At 47.0% G+C, this 22,179-nt stretch overlaps 1 protein-coding gene across 1 annotated transcript in view; it reads left to right on the top strand.

Annotated features, from left to right (window-relative positions):
• Positions 1-22,179, top strand: part of LOC128724161 (hemicentin-1-like) — a 32,171-nt gene that overhangs the window by 5,513 nt on the left and 4,479 nt on the right. Inside the window, 4 exon segments of the mRNA XM_053817926.1 lie at positions 3,515-3,548; positions 6,479-6,668; positions 6,755-7,015; positions 7,129-7,325. Of these exon segments, the coding sequence (XP_053673901.1) occupies positions 3,515-3,548; positions 6,479-6,668; positions 6,755-7,015; positions 7,129-7,325 (682 nt within the window).

The raw sequence follows: 22,179 nt of genomic DNA, 5'->3' as shown, positions 1-22,179 counted from the left end.
GCGCTGGCTCATTTGCTTGAAGTTTTCTCTTGGATTGAGTAATGCGCCGCAGCGAGAAACATTTGAAATGATTTTTGTTTTGCTACACAACGCGTTGTTGGAGGGAATTGGGTTTTTTTCACAGCTCGCAATAGCCCCCAATCGGCTCTAAATAATTCATACTTGCCTCATGACGAACGACGTAATTCTCTTCATTTCATATGTCGTTTTCAGGGTTTTTTTCTCTCAATAGTGTCTCCCTTGTCAGATTAAAACCCGTGGAGGTTAAAAACATAAACTTTTCTGTTGCAGCGATTCCGCTCTAGTCGTTGTGTAATGAAGAATGTCCCAATCTCATCACCGCTAGTTCTCCCCACATTCATTCCAACACCTTTCACTAACGATATATGCTCTTCACAACAATCTCGCCAAAAGCATATGCATCACTTTCGGATTCGTGTGTGCGAGCAGACAACGAATCATAACTGCGCTTTCTCCATCGACGAAGCAGTTATGCCCTTTTTTTGGCGGCCACTGTTGAACACACAGTCACGGTCAAACACGGTGACAGATGAAGGGATTTGCTTTTTTTTTTCGTAGGGGTTTTAAACGCCATCATCCATGGGGAAGGAGTGCACATTCGCGTGCTCGGTGACCCGTACGGTGTGTGGCTTCGAACTACCCTCAGAAAAGGAAGGAAGACTTACACATTGGTTTAGACCCGGGTTCGTGTGTACCCCGTTCGACTGGATCACGCTCGTCGTTGCTTCTCTATCGACAGCTGATTAATCAAAGTTGATTAGCATAATCAATATCGGGCGAACCTGCACTCTAGCACTCCAGACCTGCTGGTGGAAAAGCAAAGCAGTGTGTTTGAGTGGTCAGCACCACCACCACCATTACGATTATGAGCGGTTATTTTTCGTGCGAGGATAATTGATGGCTTACTTGTCCTTGCGTTTTTGCTGTTGATGGCGTGGCGTTCCGTTCTCTTCCGCACGGTCGGTCTCGGTTTATGGCGCAACAGTGGAAAACCACTCTATCCCAATCAAACACCGAGATCTACCGAAAGCATGGCCATTTTTCTTCACCCTTCGCTCCGAACTACGATAGTTTTGTTTAGCACGGGTCGTGGTTGCCTTCCTTGAGTGGACGGCCGGCCTCCTGAGTGACGCCTTTCTGCTTCAAAGGCGAGTGAGGCGTTCACTTCAAATTTCTCAATCACAGCCGTGAAATTAGAGCGTAATTAATTACCAGCTTATAATTGAATGCTTTCTCCATCTTTTACCGTTCTTTTTCTCTGAAGTTCTTAGAGTGGTGTCCAACGAGCGCAAACACCGCATTCGGGGATGAAAACTAATCCAATCAAAGCAAGCGAGCAAAGGCACGAGCTTTTGCAGGAATTTGATATTCAACCATTCGAATGTGTGTGTGGGTGTGCGTGAATCGGACATTTGTTTTTGCGTTCAGCATTTCTTTGATTTATTGCGAAGAGATATTATTCAGCGGCCCTTCCGTTGATCCGTAACGCTGCGATAAAATAAAAACCATTCGAATGCAATGTTCAAAGTTTTAGACCCCATTTATTGCTTCTCTTTTCTTGCGCATTGTTATCTTTCTGCTGCCAGTTCCACGATAAAGTAAAATTTTTGATGAATGTCTAGGAGAGCAGTGCTGTGCTGCGTTTCGCGCCGTTGTTCAACTGGTGGTTAAACTGGCAGAACACAGACCTGTTACACTCTCCAGCGCGATGAATCGGAACGAACCTGCGAGCGATATAAGCGAACGAAAGGGTGCGTTTGGAGAAGTACTTGTCATAAGATCCATTTATCTTACTGCCGGGGTTTTGGATGGACATGGTGTCGGGATTTGAAAAATTGCATTTCCCGAGCAAAGGGCCACATTTTCCAGCCACCGAAGTCCGTTCTTCGGTTCGGTTTCTCAATCGACGATGGTTGGTGTGCCAATTTGAAATTTAGTACCATTTTAATGTCGGTCAGCAAGCGGAGTGCGTTTGATTGATTAACCGAGTGTGTGGTGTTGCCCGCCGGGCGGAGATCGAACGAAACGAATGTCCAGCACAGGTATATATCCCTTTATTCGCCACCGCCGCCAAGCTCTCAACACTGCCCTTGGGGCAAGGCACACATTTGCAAAACGACGGGGACGGGAAAGTAAAGTCAGGTGAATTTGGCGCGCGGGCGTACGAGCGTTGAATATTCACTCACGGCCGGCGGGCAGCATATCTAGCACACTTTCCACCACCGAAAGAAGAGGTGATAGAGTCCAGTCCGTCTTGTGCCGTTTGGCCGCGGGCTTTGAAGTTTTGGCGGAAAGAAACGTTCATCTAATTACACAACCAATTACTTCGCTGAAGTGCTCGAGGTTGGCCGCTGGGTCCTCCTCGGCCGGGATATTCCGATCACGATTACGAACAACCATGCTTGGTGAGGAAGAGGACGACGAATTCTCTCGTCCGCAGCTGCAACCCACTACATTCTCTGGTCTCTGCCCCCAGGGTCTGGCAATTTTTCGGCTTTGCGCGTCAATATGCCGCACGCGCTCGGTGGTGGTGTGTTCTGTCGGGTTGATGAGTGCGCGAGATATCCGTATCGTGGCTGCTGGGCATATTTAGCCGGACTAGCGAAAGTTTCCGATTTCGCAGATTAATTTTCAACTTCGGAACGATTTAATTAATTTTTATCCTCGAGCCCCGGCGCGCAGAGGAAACCCGAGCAGCAACGTGGAGCAGAGGGATCTTGCACGGTGGCGCAATCGAAGACGCAAGAAGGATGGGCTTTCTGGTCGCTTTACGCGATCCCGTTTGACAAGGTGCTGGTGGATTCATCATCATCGTGGCTGGTTGGAAAATGCAAAATGCGGAGTTGGTGGTGGTAGAAAATAAAATAAAAATGAACGCGACCCGAACGGGGTGGGAACAGCGAGATGTGCAACGAGCCGAATTAATGGTTTCGTTTTCGCGAGAAGATTTTAAAAATATGTGAGGACACGAAACTTTCATTCATGCAGCAGCAGCAGCAGCAACACCTTCAGGCAGGCGCAACGGGGATTAAATGAAAGCGAGAAATATATATTTTCGATCTCAGCTCAATATAACACTTGAGGAAAAGAGGAGCTAGTTTTTCCCGCGATTTGATCAATTCGTTTCAAACGCTCTGAAGCACGGTGCAGAACTGATGCCGACGATAAAACAACCAAGTCGATGGGGAGAGGAGGGAGAACGTTTGTGGAGAAGGATCCGGTGTGGGGGATTGAAAAATTTCTCAGTTTTTTTTTGCGCCACTGCGCGCTTTCCCTCTCTCCGTGGCTCCATCAGAAACGGATTGGTGGCAGCATTTTCCGGAATGGACAGACAATATTTTTCCCAGGGCAAATATATATTCCATCAAATTGATTGGAAAAGTCTTGCAGAGAAGACTCAGTCGTTGTGTGTGTGTGTGCGTGTGTGTGTGTGTGTGCCACAAGCATCTACTTGGAGCTACATTTGTTTGAACGCAAAACTTATCACCGGCAGAGCATATAATCGGCCGCAGTCACGCTTAGTTTGTGTGACTTTTGTGTGTGGTACAAACCGAATAATGGCAATCGGCATGAAATGCGCATAATATCGCATTTCAATGGGGGGGAGGCAGACACTATTTGATTGAATATTTTCACTTTTGCCCATAAAGACGGGGTTAGATATGCACGCGCGCAGTTGAAAATCAAAGCCGTGCAAAATGCATCTTCATTCGATCGTTCATTACCACCACCGCGCGCACTGTGTGTGCCTTTGAAGCTTCTCAAGGCTTTTTGAGCGATGAGCCCGTGCCGAAAGGGAAAACCAAAACGAATTCAGGCCGTTTGGGCACGGAAATTAAAGCATCATAAGCGCAAAAAAAACAGCCAACACTTTGTGGATGTTAATGTGCCGAGAGAGGGGGCAGGCTTTTCGAGATGGGTTGTGGTTTTAAACTGAAACGAATACGAAATGACCGTGGAGGAAGGATGTCGAAGTGCGAAAGAGAGAGCTTTCCATTGGCGTACATTTACTGCTGGTAGCGATGTACGATTTTCGATGCCCTTCTTAGTGATTTGCTCGGTGTTAGGTGAAGCCCTCCGGGAGGAATGGTGGCCAATTTCATATAAATGTACAGGCGGAAGACTAGGCTGGCAGTCGTGTTTGAAGTGTAGGTATCATGTTTTTTTGATGGTCAGATTTCTCTCTCTCTCTCTCTTTCGAATTGGTAATAAAGAGAAGAGCATCACTAATTCAAGTTCAGAGGGGTTTTTTTCCCTCGATTAGTTGATTGATTTTCAAGAATCCGTTCAACGATGGGCGGGATTCTTTGGTTTGTGGTTCAGTCAGTTGCTGCCAGACTTTCGGATGGAAATATTAATTGCTGTAAACTTCTGCTCTGCAAAAGGGGCATTGACGCTTTAAGCTGGAAGAAAACGAATGTCTTAGTAGATTCATGAGCTTAGCTACTTTTCGTGGAGTTTCATTTTGTGAGAGAAAGAAGAACAGTGTTTAAAATTGATTGTAGCGTTGTATTCGGCTACACCTTAAAATCGCTTGTAATCGCTAACGAACAACAGGAACACGATATTATAAATATGAATACAAGCGCAAAGGTAGAGAGCACGTTCGACATCTCTCTAATACAAGCCATAACCGCTTTTGAGCCGTGTTGTTATGGACTCCAATAACGTTCCAAGAACAGAAGCAATTGACATCGGCTTAATTCAATACCTCGCAGCAGTCATGAAGAATGGATGGTATAAGAAATTGGAAGTGCTGTTCCACAAATATTGCGCCTGCCGAAAACCACATGTGGGGGGTATGGGAGAGAAAAAAAAGGGAAAAATTCTCATCAGAAAGGAAGAAGCAAATTTACGGATGGCGTTTTTCGCAGGTATTTTTCTGCGCCGTCATTAGCGAATTAGGTTTGATTTGTCGGAAGTTGGGGCAACCGAGTGCGCGCCACGACGGCTGTGTGTGTTGACTTGCGAGTGATTGGTCGTCTTCGTCGTTGTCGTCGCCGCCGTCGTAGTCAGAGCAGGTTGGTTTGACGACGCCCGTGGGACTGTTCATCGCACAGATTGGATCCTCGGGCGTATGTGCTCCTTTCCTTCCTTCCATTTTCACCGGAGCTGGAGCTGAGAAACGGGAAACCGATTCCGACGAAAGGCATGAAAGAGTCTTATAAACAATGCAGCATAATGTAATTATGTTTGATAACGATCACACGATTCTTAACTGTTTCTTACATTATGAATTACTGATCACCCCGCGAGACAAACACGCATGGCATGGGGGTTGCTAGACGCGCGAAGGTGGTTGCTTTCAAGGTGCAGAGGGCATGAAAAAAAAGCTCCCGGACAATAAGCGGCAAAACATGACCAAGTAAACTCACCCGTGGTGGCTGGAACCTTCCAACAATAGGCGGCCAGTTGGATGGTGCACCCACGGAGGGAGTAAAAAGAACAAGTGGGTCTCTCGCCGCCAAAGGAAATGAATAACGTTTCTCCACACACGTGTGCTCGAAACGGCCGGTTCGTGATATGTTTTCGATCCGTTTGCCTTGAATCACGCATCACGCGTAGTCGTGCGTGAGACACTTGATGGAAAATAAAATAAAAAAAAACCGTCCGTTGGAAAGTCACCGACCGGAGGAAGGAGATTGGTCGGCTGACATATGGGTTGATAATAATACTATCAGCAGCAGCAACGGCCTGCTAACCACCCACCTGTTCGACTCCGTCTTAGGAGTTGGAAAACAATAGAGCATGAAGCCTTCTGAAGGTTTGTTACCGGGCAATGGTAGGGTTTCTTGAAAGCTCCCCAGACGCTGCTGTTGGCTATGTATGTGTTGTGGTGGTTGTGTTGAAAATTAATTGTCTCGTAGCGAACAAAGCTGCATATGGGATGTCGGTCTCAAGATATCGGATATGGTGGGAAGTCGTGGGAGCAGCAGTATTTAGCACGAGATGACATACGGTATCAGACGGTATAAGTGGGCCATACGACGGCCGCTGTTTCGCAGATTCTGAACCAATCTTTACCGTTATGTTAATTTTCGAATTTCAAACAACAAATAATCGAAATGGAGAAGCACGATGGATGTTTAATGAAGCCTGAGTTGGGGACACCTATCAAGTAAAAAAGGTATTCATGACGCCAAGAACTTTACGAACGCCAAAAGGACACGATCACTGATCAAATTTATTGGCAGAATCCAACGAAAACAAACCCCCATCGTCATTTGCGTCGATCGTATGTGAAGATCCACAGCCTTAGGGCGAACAGAGGAGGGCTGGTCAGCTTTTATGTGCATTATTCGAACGTCAAACAAGCCGGCGGCCGGCTATGGATCAATATTTGCCGAGTAGCTTAAAATGTTTACCCACTCTCTGGGGTGGTGCTTGGGTCGTTATCGCGCCCGCTAGAGCTTCATCGTTCGCATGTTAATGTAGTGTTTGCTCTTCTTCTTTACAGTGTTGTTGCTGATCGGTCTGGTGGTGGCGAACAAAACGATGGACACGCGAGAAGGCGAAGATGTGACGCTAAAATGCCGATTCAACGAACATTACTCAGACCGAGAGTACTCGTACTACTGGGCTCAGCAGTCACCAAACAAATACGACAACGTTGCGATTAAAGGAGACACTTTCAACCCGAACTATAAGTAGGTATCCCCAGTGGTGGGCGCTAGAGTAAGACGTACTTGTGTGTGTGTTTGTGTGTGCTAAATGTGTGGTTGACTTCTTCCAGAATCGACTACCGACCAAACCAGGGCATCTACGATCTGCAGATCTTCAACGTGTCGTACGCCCGCGACAATGGACGCTTCGAGTGCCGCATCAAGCAGATCGGCAGCGACAATGCGATCTACGAAGATTACTACAACTTGACGGTACTTACACCGCCCCAACCGCCGTTGATCTTTCCCGGCAGCGAAACTACCGCCACGGAGGACAAGAAACAGGAGTTGACCTGTAGCAGCGTGGGTGGCTCACCGGATCCAACAATTTCGTAAGTGTACAGCCGGATCACGCAGAGATGTGTATGACGATGTGGTGTGTCGCTAATGACGGATTTTTTTTGGTGGGATTCTTCCGTGGCCTCCCTATTTCTCTCGGGTGTAGATGGTACCGTGAAGGAAGTACGACGCCGTTGGCGGCCAATCTGATCTACGGAGGATCGCGTGACATGCAGACGACCAGCACATTGACCATTATCCCACGTCGGGAGGATGACGGCGCGAAGTTTACGTGCGTCGTGTGGAACCGAGCTATGCCGGAAAGCCAGCGTTTGGAGACGGTTACGACACTGTCGGTGAATTGTAAGTACAAACTTTGGTCAGCTTCGATCGCACCGCTCCCCTAGTCGACCCTCTTGCAGACTCCGTTCTCCGTTGACGTCTTCCTGTAATTAAGCTTAAATATATCGCACACACCTTGGTTGCACTCCATGATCGACGTTGATGATCGATGCGCACCACTTCGGATAGGTAATCGACGTTTCCAGGAAGTGGGACATTAGTCAGTCACACATTCACTCCGTGATGGGTTGTGCGTGTGTGTGTGTGTGTGTGTGTATGTGCGTCGTTTGCATCCGAGAGTGAGGATGAATCAGTTGCCTTCTTTGGCCGGGAGTTTTTGGAAAAACCCCTTGATCTGATCTCGTGGCGAGATGGTCTCGGATGCGTACGCAAATCATCAACACCACCATCACATCTTGGAAAGCAAACCCAAGAGAAGAGTAGCGTGTCTCGTTTGGCCTCATTTATTGTAGCAGCCGGAGATTGCAAATTATGATTCATTCTTCACCTAAAGCGACCTAGCAGTCGCCCGTGACAAGGTTTCCTTTTTTACTCACATTCGCCCCAGAAAACGGACGTAGAACCATCGGTGTGTGTGTGTGTTGACTCTACAGTCGGACGTAGATGATTCTCTCTTCCTGCTTCTTTGGGTTGGTCCCTCCTGAAAGAGTGGCACGTAAAATATTAATCAGACAAATCCGCGCGTCGCCGTACGCGCGTGTGTTCCGGCCTTTTTCACCGAAGCGCGACCAAGGCTCTTTCCGGCTGGGTGGTGAACTTTCTTTTTCCGTCCTACCTTGGATTGTTGCCCCCACCCTGATATGCCAAGCCATGCGTTTGTTGGATTCGTTTGAAGATGGCCTGTCGGGTTCTGCCTTCAGTTCGTTTTCGCATTTCACTTTCGACCTTCAACCGTTCCGCGCGCTCCGTTTGGTTACGGTATCGCCATCGCTATCCATCTGATTTTTTTGTTGCGAGGAAATGATTTAAATATGACACCCGGGGAGCAGCACCTATTTGCAATCCGGCTGTTCTTGAAAATGATGAACAGCGTAGGAAAATCGGCAAGGTGCGCGTTACACTGGGCCGGCCGGTTCATCGGTATCCTCGTGCCGTATGAAGATTATGCATGCAGCCTTTAGTTCCGCTCGAAACGGCATCTTGAAGGCTGACGAGAGTGAAAAAAAAAAACAACAGAAACACGCTGAATTCGGTTGCCGTGTATCCTGTTGAAGGTTTCGTGTTTTGATTATTGTCTTGATGATTTGCTGCTGTTCGAAAGAGTGCGGTTTGGCTGTTTGCGCTTACGTGAGCATGTTGGAATGCTGAGCTGTGGTTTTGTTTTGTTTCGAGATTATGAATGCACTTTCGAGGTGTTTCGAGCATTAAGCTTTGCCACACCTTTGCTTCTTCAAGCGATTGCATGAGGTTTTAAGCTCAGCTTTTGCCTTTTTGTTTGTTTTTCTGTTTACCGGTCTTCGTTTCAGTGCAAAATTAGTTCAATCAAGCTAATGCTCGTATGAGCTTTGCTACTGCCATTTTTGGAAACCTGTTCTTATTGTACACATTTATTGTAGCATCGTCATTCTCCACCTGTCATTTAGGAGGAGGACCTACCTTGTTAGGTTTGCTTGACCGAGAGGATTCACGTTGTCAAATATTCAGTCCATGTTTGTAGAACGACATAATAATCTACACAACTTATGAATTGGAACCATTTCCAATGCCAATAGCATCAAATGTAAAGCAACGATAGATCATAATGGTTACTATACAATTTGTTGTTAATAGTTCACATTGCTTCACATAGCAGAAGTACGCTTGAGTCCTTTGCCTGTTGCCTTTGCTGTTATCGCTGGCCGAAAAATTCGAATCCAGAGTAGCTCACAGTAGGCTGGACACACAACGGTAGAAAGAAAGAGAGCGAGAGCTATATTTCTTTGGTGGATGCTTGTCATTTGTGTCATTTGCAAATCATCGCGGCAAAGCCAGGCAAGGTATAGCAGAGGGCTACTGCAAAAGTTGTGCAAAATGACACAAGAGAAGGTTGACCAAGGGCGCTTTGAGTTGAGGGCCCCAGTTTTCTCGTTGCCGTGTTGTCGTCCCCCGGGCTTACGACGACTAGATTCTTCTCTGCCTGGGACCGACCGGCTCACTGACCGCTCTTAATAACCGAATCAAGTTGTGCTGGGGGTGGAGAAAAAAGTTAATGGGGCATCATTAGCGCCACAGCGCGAGGGCGCTCGGCCAGCCGGCCTGGTGTGGTGTGGCATAATGAAGGCAGAACCCTTCGGAAAGCCGATAAGCAGCAGCAGTAGCAGGGAAGAAGGGCCCGTGCTTTTGGTGTGGAGCGGTTAGAATTGCGAGAACAACAAGCAGGACGGACTCGGTCGGTCGGTGTTGGTGGCAGTGAAATTTTGTTTTCCGTTAATTAGCCTCCAAGTTCTTCATTTGCGCCCTCTCGAACCCTATGGCGAGAAGGGAGCAAAGAGGAGAGTACTTTGGGGGGTGATCGTGTTGTTTTACCCGCTATTCTGTTGTCCGTGAGTATTTTCTCTCATTTCACTTTTCCTGTGTTGTGCCTGTTAGTGTTTTTTGTGTGTGTGTTCATTTACCGAACCGAGTTTTTCCTTGAGCCGGTCGCCGGGGTTGAGACTTCTAGCAGAGGGAGGACACTGCGGGAGACGTTCTGGGTGTTTCATTGCGAAAATTGAAATTACGATTTGTGCGTTGTTTGGATTTGCCAACGGACTGACGAAATCGGGCTTTTTCTCTCGTGGTGGTGGATGATGCCAGCAGCAGCAGGGTCGCGGAAGCGGTCCACTCAAGGGCATAGCAGATGTTTTCTTTACCGTCGTGATGCTGTCCTTCCGTGCTTTGCACTCCGGGGTTTCGGGTGCTTTCGGCCACACGTCTCTCTTCTCTTCCGTTGGCCACTTGGCTCCATCGGCAACGAGTGCTAATTATTTTTCATCTGATTTAATGCTCGTTTGTGGTGCGGCCTCGTTACGGTGGGCAATTGCGAAATCTGATTTTATCGTCGTCGTCCTCTCGGCGTCGTTATTTGCGTCGAGGTGGGCTGAAATGTCAACCCTTGTCACAAGGGGGGGTTTGCCTGGCGTTCCGTTCCTTGTTGCGTTTTAGGTGGACGACAGAAACGGGCGTTTTTATTTGATTAATTAGCTTCGACGGTTTCGATTCGTCGGGCAAGTGTTTTAAAAGATGGCGATGGCAAGGGAAAAACAAAACACATTCAACCATGGTTGCAGGGGTTTTTTGAGGTGATATTCGATTACGATCATGGGTATTTTAAGAATCGTTTGGCAGATTCTTAGCTCATAGTACATTCGTCGTGGCAAATAGTTGAGGACTAATTCGCGTAGATTGGTTCGTGGCATGTGTAGAAGCTAGCTTGTGAACTCTTCGCCCAGAGCGATAGCTAGTTGAAATAGCTACACCTCCAAGTATGTGCTCTTGCGGATGCAGTTGCTGCCGCTGACAGCAACGTAAATAGTTTGGTAGTTTACAGAATGGGGCAATATATTAAAAAGTTGCTATTGGGATAGCCAGTTTCATGTTGTCCCATCTCTTTTCCTCGCTTTCCAGGCTTTTCCGCCGCTATGTGAGTGCGTTTTAGGATGAGTGGTGTGGATACGAGGACCGCTGAGACGAATGTTTAATGTATTTAAATAAATTACCGAGCCATGAATGTCGGAATTTTCGTAATTTGGAAAGTTTGTCAATTTTGCGTTGCTGCGTCGTAGTTGAAACCACCCGGCCATGCATTTCCACAGGGTGAGCACAGGCACATCAGTTTGTCTGGAACAGATACAAAACCATTTAAAGAACGAAGGCGCAACGAAAGCGCATCTCGTCGTCTCCGAGCGTCTCCTGGCGTTTTCCGGGATCCTCCCGGATTGCGGTTGAACGCATCGATAAGGAGCACACGACCAATGGGAACTGAAGAAACGTGGGCAAAAGTCTTGTGATGTCGCGAAAGCTTCCAGCTCGACGGGGAAGAAAGCATTAGAATAGAACGCCTCGTACGGGCTCTCGAAGCTACCGAACTTCTCTTGCACGTGAATCTCGGTTCGTTTCATCTCGAGTACAGCGAGGCAAAGGGCAAACGGCGGCGTGCCTGCGTGCAACAAGAGCAATTCAAAGTTGAAAGCGACCGGTTGGGAAGTTTAAGCACCGAGCATTCCACATTGTTCGGGCCTCTCGGCGTCGAAGTAGTCGAGAACGAAGTAGTAGTAGATGCTTATTGAATGTTGCACGCTGCATCACGGGGAAATAGTTTCCATCATCTGATGCATTTTTGGGTGGCGCGCGATTGAAGCTGGCACATTTTCACTCAAGAAGCTTATCTTCGTTTCGATCGGGCACGTAATAGGGTTACTCGTTATTGTTTCAATCGTAGTTGCCTTTGGCGTGAGCACAGTGCCATAACCGCCGCAACCGCATCACATTTGCTGTCTCGCTTACACTCTCTGTATCGGCGGGCGAAAGTTGCTTTCTTGCAATGGCAGTGCCAACGTGATGAATGGCGACCATTTTTCAACAACCAACTCCATACACAACTGCACTGACTGGGAGCGCTGTATGATGGTTTAATGTATTTTTTCTTCTCCCAATCATCAGCAAATATGTACGGCCTCGCTAGCGGAGGACAATTAGTGGTCGTAAAACTGATTAGCAGGCCGAGGTTGTTTAATTCGAACCACTCACTTTTCCCCGGTGCGTAGATAAGAAAAGTTTCCATTTGGGGAGGTCGCGTTGTTTTAGTGGAAATACCCTCGGAAAACGTAATACATGTGCCCTTCTTACGGCCATCACACGAAGCTGCCCTCCGGCGGGCTGAAGACGAGTTGTTCGTGATGAAGCGAAATCAGTGATAAGGAAATTGAGAGTAAGTTGTTGGATTCGCCCATGCGACACCGGCAGTCGTTCGGGACACGGTGGGCTTTGCTGCTGGGTTGGGCTGGTGGACTGAAAAATGAGCCATAAGATTAAGATATCGCAGTGGAGCGCGAGCGCTTTGCTAGTAGAAGTGGCCATATCTGAAGTCCTAATTGTGAAATGTAGCTCATACTTACAGCTGCGTCTGAACGCGTGCGACCATGCCAACGTCGACAGTGGGAAATCCGTACGCGAGTAAACCTAACCGTGACGGTTCAGAACTGTGTGCTCTTCATGGCCGTACGAAAATCCTTCTTCACTGAGTGAATGGGGTGGTTGGAAAAAAAGCCACACAATCCGTTTACCGGAATGGCCTTCGCAGCGGTTGCAATGGGCTACCGTGAATACTTTGAAGATGAAAAATCATTCCATTGGAATTTGGCAGCTGCCAGTGACGAGCCCCGTGGGCTTTATATTTAGTCTGATCTATCTCTTTCTCACAACCACCAGAGCTGGGATTCGAAGCGATTTGCTGCCACGAACGGACGAGGGCGTAAGAAGAGATTAATGAACTGGTTGGTTGGCTGACTGGTGGCTGGTGGGTCGGTTTCAGAAGCGACCAAAGAAGAGATATGTAGAGCATGCTGTAGGAAGCCGTCCCTTCTACGCAACGATGGGGTCTTAAGCGTTACGCATCGTGGGTTCGTTTGTTCCATCGACACATTCGAACGCTGGAACGCTTTCGTGAGTCACTTAATCTCCGGCTGAAAATAGCGAGCGCGTGGACGTCGCTCAAGAGTCAATGCGAGTACACAGCGCGTTACATTAGCCTCCTAAGGCGCAGCGTAAGTGTCATCATCATCTCGGCATGGAGGTGAAATAATCACCGGCGCTGCTCGATGAAATTATGTCCTCCGGAAGCTGGAATGAAGAATTCGTAAATGGATTTTACATTAACGTTCCCCGTGGGCCATAACAACAACAAGGCTCCTCGAGGTTGTTGCTCATTGTGCCGACGGGAGTACAAATGAGCTTAAAAGAGCGTTATATTGTAATATTCGGTGCAGAGCGTTTTGGTGAAGAACTTGACGGGAATTGGGCTGTGAATGGTTTTAACTAGCTAGATTTTGGTCTCGGTTCGCTCTTGCTGTGATGTTGAAGGTAGCAATTTGCTGTCATTACGGATGAGAAATTATGCTTCAACCGATGGTACGCGTGAGGCATCTCTTGCTCTCCGAACAACGGTTGAAATGCTCTTCTTCGCGACGTCCTCCGACACTCACGAATGGAGGAGGTCGTAGAATGTTCCGATGATTGCTTCGAGAGGCGCTGTATTCTGTCTCTCGGGACATAATTCAACGCAGAATCTGATTGCCAGATTTCGCTGCTGTGGATGATGTTGTTTTTTATCTTCACGATGATCATTGGACATAAACACTTTACAACTGGAACGGTTGAGATGACAATGACCGACCGTCGTAAATGTTAATCAAGTGTCAATTAATGCGCAATTATAGCAGGCTATGGACGGTGCAGGCAACAAGTCAACATTTATTTTGACTTTTGGAAGTAAATCTGACATATTTTCGTAATTTTGATTGATTGATCAGAGTGTCACAGTACTCTGGAAAATCTGAGGTCGAATAAAACCCATAAATTTCTGCTCTTTTAAAAGTATTTGTAAATCATGTAAAACTCTTGCAAGCGCGGGATGTAATAGATCGCACAAAAACATGTCAAAGGTATTTTTCATGCTTTCTAGAAAAGAGAAAAATTCACGAAGAAAAAGAAATTTAAACATAGGCTCTACTCAAGCAACCTTTTCAACCGTTACAGCGTGTTGAGTGACTTATGGAGACACGCTTAGCGTGTGATAAGTCAGTGATAGAAGGTGACATTTTCAACGGTCCATTGTTATGTGCGAATAGTGTTTTTTTTGTGCCTTGTTGTTTTGCGCTTGTAAAAGATTTATTTCGTTCCTGCCGGTCATCAGCTAAACAGTTACCATCACCATCGTGATAAAGCAGGTGAGGTGCGTCAGTGTCGTAAAATATGTTGCTCATTTAATTTACCTTTTTCGCGGGCGGACAGCCGGCCTGACAGCCAGGCCGAAGGCGCCTACCACGGTGACTTCCCGTTGGGTTGATAGGAGAAAGAAAAATAATGCCGTAGATAGTTTGACTGGGTTTCCTGGCCACCAAGTAGCACACTCTCTCTATAGTCCAGCGTTGCGGCAGGCAAGTATCTTAAGGATCATGTTTCCTGATGGTATTCTCGACCATCGGAGCTTGAGGTTGAGTTGAGGGCAAGGAAAAATAGTTTAAAGACAGTGAAAAATTTGCCCGCATCGGTATAAATTATGCTGGTAGGGACTGCTTTTTTTCTGTTGCTTTCGTTTTTGCCCATTCGAGGACGTAGGGTGCTCAATAGTGGTGTGCTATCACACTACCGTGAAGAAGTGTGCTTTCTTCAAGTCGACGTTTTTAGCAACTACGATAGCAATTAATTCCCTATCAAAGCGAAGAAGAAGAGGTCGTCTAGTGGCTGGCACAGCGGTACCGTTGGTTTGATGTTATGATTTCGATCGAGCGAAGGGAAAACTATTCCACATTAAAACCCCCGTAATGGTTGTGAAAATGGATCCCTCGACGCGCTCTTCGGACATGCTGCGGACTACATTAGCCAACACATTAGCGTCACCGTTTTGCCCGTAAGCGATCAAACCGCGAATAGACTCGTTTTGCTTCCTACGCTCATTGCGTCTGAATTCGTGGAACTCCGCTTGGCGGGGGCTGCTAAATTAATTGTCCTAAACACAACCGAGCGTGGTGGGAAAAGCTAACAGTAACGGTGTTAGCACACTCGCGAGGAACAACTACGTGGCTGGCCGATCGAGCCTCTTGATGGCAGTGGAGAGATAAAAATAATTTATTGATTCGCGTTGCCCATTTCGTTTTGAGGCTAAAAACCACTGCTGGAAAACCGGAGCCTTTTTGCTTCTTTTCAGCTCAACCGGGCTGATTTATGTATTGCCGCTTACCTTTGCCTTTGGGTCCGGTGGTCAGCGAAATGCATTGGGAAGGTGGACCATTGCTTAGAGACAGTTTTGGCCGATAGAATTCTAAAATCGTGAGAAAGCCGGGGGGTTTCGTACTTGAATGTAAATTGTTTCAACAACTTCTTGGTCAGATTGCTGGTAGGGTGGGAAATGTGCAAGGTGCACCGAGTAAACTCCCACCCCTTTTGGTGGTATTCTTTTATGCATCGCAGTTGGGAATTGTGGGTGGGGAGCGGCTTGGTGTTGGCAAACAGGAATTCGAAGGGATTGCAACTTCGCATTTAGCAGGTGGCTTATCGAGCAAATCTTGATCTAGCTTGTTCTTCTTGCTGTATGGGCATGGTCTCTACATCACATTCCTTCGAACACTATCGCGTGGCCACACCACCGGGTTTAGGGTGTCTCCGGTGCGTTAGAATCGAGTTCCTTATTGCACTACATCGTATCCTTTGGCGTTGGCGACGAGGCCACTCTGCGTACTGCACTGACCTGTTTGACGGTTTCGGACTCTATAAATAAAAAGCGAACAGTTCACGGAATTCTCGGGAATGTAAAAAAGCCTCGGCCGTATCCTGCAGCAGTACAATCGCAAAGGTGTACGAGAAAACAATCGTTCTAAAACTATCGGTTATGGCCGCACTTTTTCAAAACCCGGCACAATCCGGAACAATAGGACTCAGTCACCAGAAAGTTGGGGAGTTTCCTTTGTTTGCTTTCAAAAAAGAACCTTTAAATACCGATTGCGAAGCGAGGCGGAGTTCATTTATAATTTGCTTTAATCCTCTTGTAACGTGAGCAATTTGAGCTTGGCAGATAAATGCTTTAACCAACTAGGTGTTTAGTGTTCGTTGTTCATTTACGTGCAGTACAATGCAGCGGATGATTTGAACATAAAATTGAATTTTCTTCAACTCATCAGAATTGAACCCCGAATATGAGAAAGAGGCACCCACAGAAACACAGTTATCGGGGCATACAAGAAGAAACAGTTACGAACCTGCTCATGCAACTAGAGATACTTTTACCGTAAGCGTTACTGAAACTGCAAGTAACCAGCACAACTTACTTCGAGTTGCTTCGTAATTTATTCTCCACCCGCGCTATCTCTAAGTTTGAACATCCGGGCAACGATTCCTCCTTCCTTACCATCGGGAGAACGTTATCTCAAGTGTCCACCACGACCAAGAGCCAGCCCCGGTTCTCATCTCCTTCGATGGTGGTGGTTGGTTTCACGAGCTGCTACCGATACCGGGGAACATCATTAGAACATTATCTTAAGCCAAGCCATAATAATTTACGAACTTTCGCTCGTGAGCAGCTGCCAGGGGGGCGGTGGTTGGATTGAAATGAAACGCTTTTTTGAACGAAAAACTGGCAGGAAAATGCGTTGCAAATAACGAACTCCTCCGCATCGAACCGAGCTCTCGGACACCAAACCAACCACTAACCTTCATCGGTGGAAGGAAGTTTCATTTAAAAGGCACACCCTTGAACACGCTTTTGCGCCTACATCCACCCAAATGGTGGACGCTGGAAAGTAGGCAGTAAAATGTTCCGGAAGTTGAACAGCAAGAGCAGCGGGAGGGTTTCTTAAAAGTTTAATTTTGTCCGGTGCATTCCGATGGTGGTTGGCGCAAAAAACACAAAACCGTACGGACAATCACGTACCAGCAGACAGCCAGCCAGGAGAAGCCGTTGTGTGGTTTGTTTTGGATTGTTAGTTTCAAATGGAAAAGTCAAAGGTCCCCATGGACGAAGGCAGCAGCAGCAGCAGCAGCAGCAATCTTGGTGTCGCAAAAACCGCCCATCCTTTTTCTGGGTGCGGGTGGATGGGTGGAGAGGTGTACAATAAAATGTTTACCTCGTTAGTGGCCCGATGGAAATTTATTGGTCAACATTCCAGGCTGGACCCGCTGGCTGGATCGATCGGCAGGACACTCAGTCCCCGCGTGTCCTGCCGATGGCGTAGTAGTTACGAGCAGGAGGAGAAGGAGGACTCTTTTGTATGTGAAGATGTGTTTTCGCTTTTACTCTCTCTCCCTCTCTCCATCTCACACTTTCTCTTTCGCTCATATATTAGCTATGGTTTTTTTTTACCGCACGGTCGGAAGTGCGGACATTGCTGGAACTTTAAAACAGGAACAGTGTGTTCGGTCGTTTGTTTTTCCGACGCGCTTTGTTTTGCCACAGCCAGGAGAAAGAAGACGTAACTTCAAGCAGAACCGATTCCGACGATCTGCTGTTGTGTGGAGGCAAGAAGCAGGTTCGGTTTGGGTTTGGTTTGGGAGTTTTTTTTCTTCACTCTTCTCTCTTTCTCTCACTTCGTTCACTTCCCCTGCTCAGTGCCTCAGAAGGAAGTAAAAATGAATGGCTTGTTCCAGATTTTTGACAACCGGCTCCGTCCAAGCGTCATTCCTTTCGCGTGTTGCTGCATAGGATTGGAAAAACCTGCCATCAAAAATTCCGGGTGTGAATGGAGATGGGACGGCAGATAGCGGATGGTGACAACACACCACCCTGGTTGGAGTGGAAACCCTTGGGGGTGAAGGAGAAAAAATTGATGGCCTCGAATCTCTCTCCAGGGAACCGGGGAGAAGAAAAATTTCATCTTTTTTTTGGGCTCATTTTCTCGGGTCCGGGGTGGAAAGTTTTTGTTGCCGCCGAGCTGGAAAAATAAAAGCACAAGTTCGCTAGCTACCGGTCGGTCGATTCCCGCTGTTGTTTTTTCCCGGTCGCGCTTCCAATATGGTCGGTCGGGCGTTGTCGCTGCTGGCAAACGCCGTAGGGAAATTCCCGGTCTTCCCGGTTAGTTGTTAAACATTTTTCCCACTCCACGTTCCGTGGATTGAAGCAAATTTTAAGGAAGTGTAAAAAAATGAAAGCAACACTCACACGCGCCAAGATGTGCAACGGAGGCACATGCAGTGGTGCTTGGGTGCTTGCGAACGGGAGAAATAAAAAACCCCAGCCGCCACACTTACGGGAAAGAGACTAGCCTAAGACCCAGTGCCGAGTTGCGCTTTCCTGTTGTTTTTTTTTTTGTGTGTGTCCGCCGACACTCTCGATGCGGCGGTGGGAAGGAAAGTTTTTATCCGCGAATTTTATCGGACACATTTGCGGTTGCAAGAATGCAACACCAACCGACCGACCGACCGACGGACCTGGACTAGGAGTGGATTCGCCGAACACCGACCACCGGAAAAAAGCGAGCAGCAGACGGAGAGATACGATTAGGTGTGCCTGCCACCGACGAAGGAGTGATGGCAGATAGGGAAAGTATGCGAGTGTTCGGTTGAGAAGAATGTGGGGGGAGATGCTTCTTTTTCTTTCCTTTTAATGCTCAAATCTATCCCGCAATCTTGCAACAACCACCACCACCACCACTCCGTCCTTTTTCTGCGGCACACAGATGCAGTTAAACGTGCGCCTGGTCTGGCCGTCGAATTCACCGTCGGCAATGAAGAAAGTTATTTTGCAGAAGTTATAAAATTCATGCTAACAGTTCAAGCATAATGCACTCGTCTTATTCGTCGTTCTTCGTTTGCGTAAATGTGGAAACACACGCGCGTCCGCGACCGAGAAGGAAGAAAAAATGAGTTGGATGGAAACGCGGAACTAACGGCTGAGAAAAGAAAGTGGTTAAGGTGCGAAAACTGCCAGTTACTTTGGTTTTTTTTGTTCGTATGAGGCCGGTTCATTTCGATGCAACATTATTGACTTTTTCAACTTGATAGAAATTTGATTCTTCGATGTAATACTGTAAGTAGCGGATCGAAGAGAGAGAGCGAAAGAAAGCTTAAAACGGCAAAGAAGGAATGTGTTGAAAGTGATCTTAGAAACTTTCTGGCTCATTGTGGCAGAAGCACCTAACAGGGGGGAACTTACTAAAAGTACTTGGGCGGGGTGTATCAATTCAAAGGGGTTTTGTTGGAATACTTTCCGCTGCAATTGTTTTGATTTGAAAAAAAAGGGATACAGATGGCTCTATTCCTTCCACCGTATCGTCGACTGGAGCTGCAGCAAAAACCGCTCTAATTCGTTTTACGTTCACTTCATAATTAAAGTTTCGACGCGAGGATCGCTTGCGAGAGACGATCGCTGAAGACGATTCGCGCAATGCCTGTGTGGTCGTGCGGTAGACGAGATGAATCTGCTTCACCTGGTGCTTAGCAGACGCGCTCTCCTAATAGCTGCTCTAAGTGCTGCTCCATAATGTGTGGCTCGCGCGGATGAGAAAAATAAAAGCTTAAAACAACCCCCTTTTCCAGTTTTGGAAAGGAGAAGAACGCTTTAAAGGTCAGTAATTTGATCATCAATAAAGCAATCTGCGGGTCCGCGCGCAGCAGGTGTTCTGTGGAGTTTTTTTTTGGTGCAAAGGGTTTCACGAAGCAAAGAGCAGAAGGACATAATGAAGCTTTATGAGAATGGATAGAGAGACGTAGAAGGATGCCGTTGATCAAAACTACCACAGAGTGTGAGCGATGGGCGTGTGTGTGTGCCTGTGTTTTGCACTGATAATGCATAACGTTTAAAGGTGTTCGGTAAAAAAATATCAGCTGCCCAGAAGAATGTGGCCCTTCGATCGATCGGTCGGGGTTCCATCACTTAAGCAACTATCAGACAGAGGAGGGCCATCATCAATATTGAGGCGCACACTCAAGAAGACGCGCGAGATCGAAGGACAAAAACATGACTGGAAGCATGTGTTATTTTCCAATCGCTGTCCAGCAGTTGACAACATTTCATTATATCATACTTTCCTTGCTCGGTCTTATACACGTGCGCAAATGAATCGAAGCGGTTGTGGTTGTGTTTTTTTTTCGTTGTTGTACATGCACAAGCTGCAGGATATGGAAAATAGAACAGCAGCTTTTTGGATGTGACCAGAGCAGGAGAGGGATGTTTGGCGCCACAATGAGTCAACATAACTATATAGGAGCGCGAGCAGTATCGGTTAAAAGGGACAAGAAGTGCAACATCATTACCAATGGCAGGTGCAATGGCGTACGAACTGCTGTGCCCGTCCGAACAGGCACAGGTACTCCTCTCTCGGGACAGATGAACCCCATTAGTGGAATGAAATGGAAAAGTAAAAGGCGTTGTGCGAGTTTTGTTTTTTTTTTTCTCGCTGCTACCCTGGAGAATCCACTCATCCAACACTTACTCCCCATTACTTTTTTTCTCTTTCAACGGTTTGTATTGTCTCTTTTTTGTCGGTTTTCGATGGCGATATGGTCCTGCTTTTGTGCGTCGAAATTATTGGACGATATTGACAGCTGAACTTGACCGTTCAGAGACGGGGGATGAGAAAAAAGAGGACAAACTGCAAATGGCCCGAGCATGTTCCGGTTAAGCAATGGCTTATCATCGTCAAGAGTATGGAGAACGATTTGCTGTGTGATTATGAAGTGTCCAACGGACCGTCATGTAAAATGTATATCCAATTGAATTGTTCCACGTGTTCGATTTTAATGGTATTAATCTTCTTTTTTTTCGTCGTACGCCTAGCATCGTTTTTTTTAAAGAAAAATCGGAAAAAAGGTAGCATATGATAATGAAAACTTTTGTTGGTATGCTCATGCCGCGTCCATTGAGTCCTAGGGTGGCTGGATAATTTTAATTTATATGTATACGATTGTAACTCGATCTCTCGCCTCGTCTATCGCTCTCGTCGACGTTCATCAGCACACGAACGCAGCGGGGCGGCTAGAGCTGGTAAGGTTGAGCTCTTCTACGACGGATTATGAGATACGTTTCATTTACCTAAGAACCCTTTCTTTTAAATTTAATGAGGAAATCCGATCTTCATTGATTTCAATTAATTATACAGGGAGAGATTATTCGACATTACGATTGTGGCTGTCGAGTGAACCGAGGAGCACAGTTGGGTTGTGTGCACGAGGATTTTGGAGGATGAGAGATGATTTCGTGCTAGAATCGTTCGTTTGTCTCTAGATTGTACTCCAATATCGTGTAGTGAAATGGAAGAAAATGCTCACTAGACCTTTCCTAGAATATTGTTGCTATCCCAGCGGCGTTGTTAGTATGATCTTTTCCTGCATTCAAACATATTCGGCACCATCGTCGCCTTTAAAACGAAATGTTAATTTAAAATTCATGCTATCGTTGTTGATGGTGATGAGAGAGAGAGAGAGAGAGGCCGTTGAGCTGATCAAGATGGCTGATGATGATGATGGTCTTCGATTGACCGCTCTGGGTGGACGACACCACAGTTTTGTCGTACCGGCTTTCTGGATCTTAACCGGACGTTTTTTTCTTACCCTCACGGGTAGATTGTTATTTTTCTCCTTTCGAGTGGTGGTGCGTTTTTGCTTATTATTTTTCGTGTCGTTTCGAACTTGAAAAACCTGTCCCAGGATCGACCGACCGCAGGCGGCCACTCTCTCGCGGCAGATGTTCATTATCATTCTGAACCGTGGTCGTCTTCTTCGCCGCTGCAAACTCACCCCCCGAAACGTGACGAAACGGGACGCAAACAGTGGGATTGAAATACAGTCCGAAAAAAAAAGAAAACGTACACCTTGCCCCCCAAAAGCAACACGAACGGACATGGGCGAAAGGTCCACGCAGCTTGCCGTCAGCGAGCGAACGAACGAACGAACGAAAGGCTACAGGTGTGCCAGCTCCAATCGCTTTACCCTCGCAGGGCTGGTTCGCGGAGTGTTGCCCACGGAGTGCCATCCTTTCTTCAGCTAAGTCGTGCGGACCGTTTTTATCTTCTTCTCCTTCACCTTCCATTGTTCGCCAGCGGGATGGCACAGATGCGCCTGCATCAGTCTCCAATCTGGTGTTCACACAATCCTTTTCTGCGCGAACAGGAGAAGACCGCGACACCCACCTAAAAGACAGATTTGTCCTTTAAAATGTCCACCACCATCTTGCGCGCATCATCTTGGC

Source organism: Anopheles nili, chromosome 3 (assembly GCF_943737925.1).
Source record: "Anopheles nili chromosome 3, idAnoNiliSN_F5_01, whole genome shotgun sequence".
Lineage (NCBI taxonomy): Eukaryota > Metazoa > Arthropoda > Insecta > Diptera > Culicidae > Anopheles > Anopheles nili.
The sequence above is the reverse complement of the archived record's forward strand: the minus strand, read 5'-3'. Positions and strand labels throughout refer to the sequence as shown.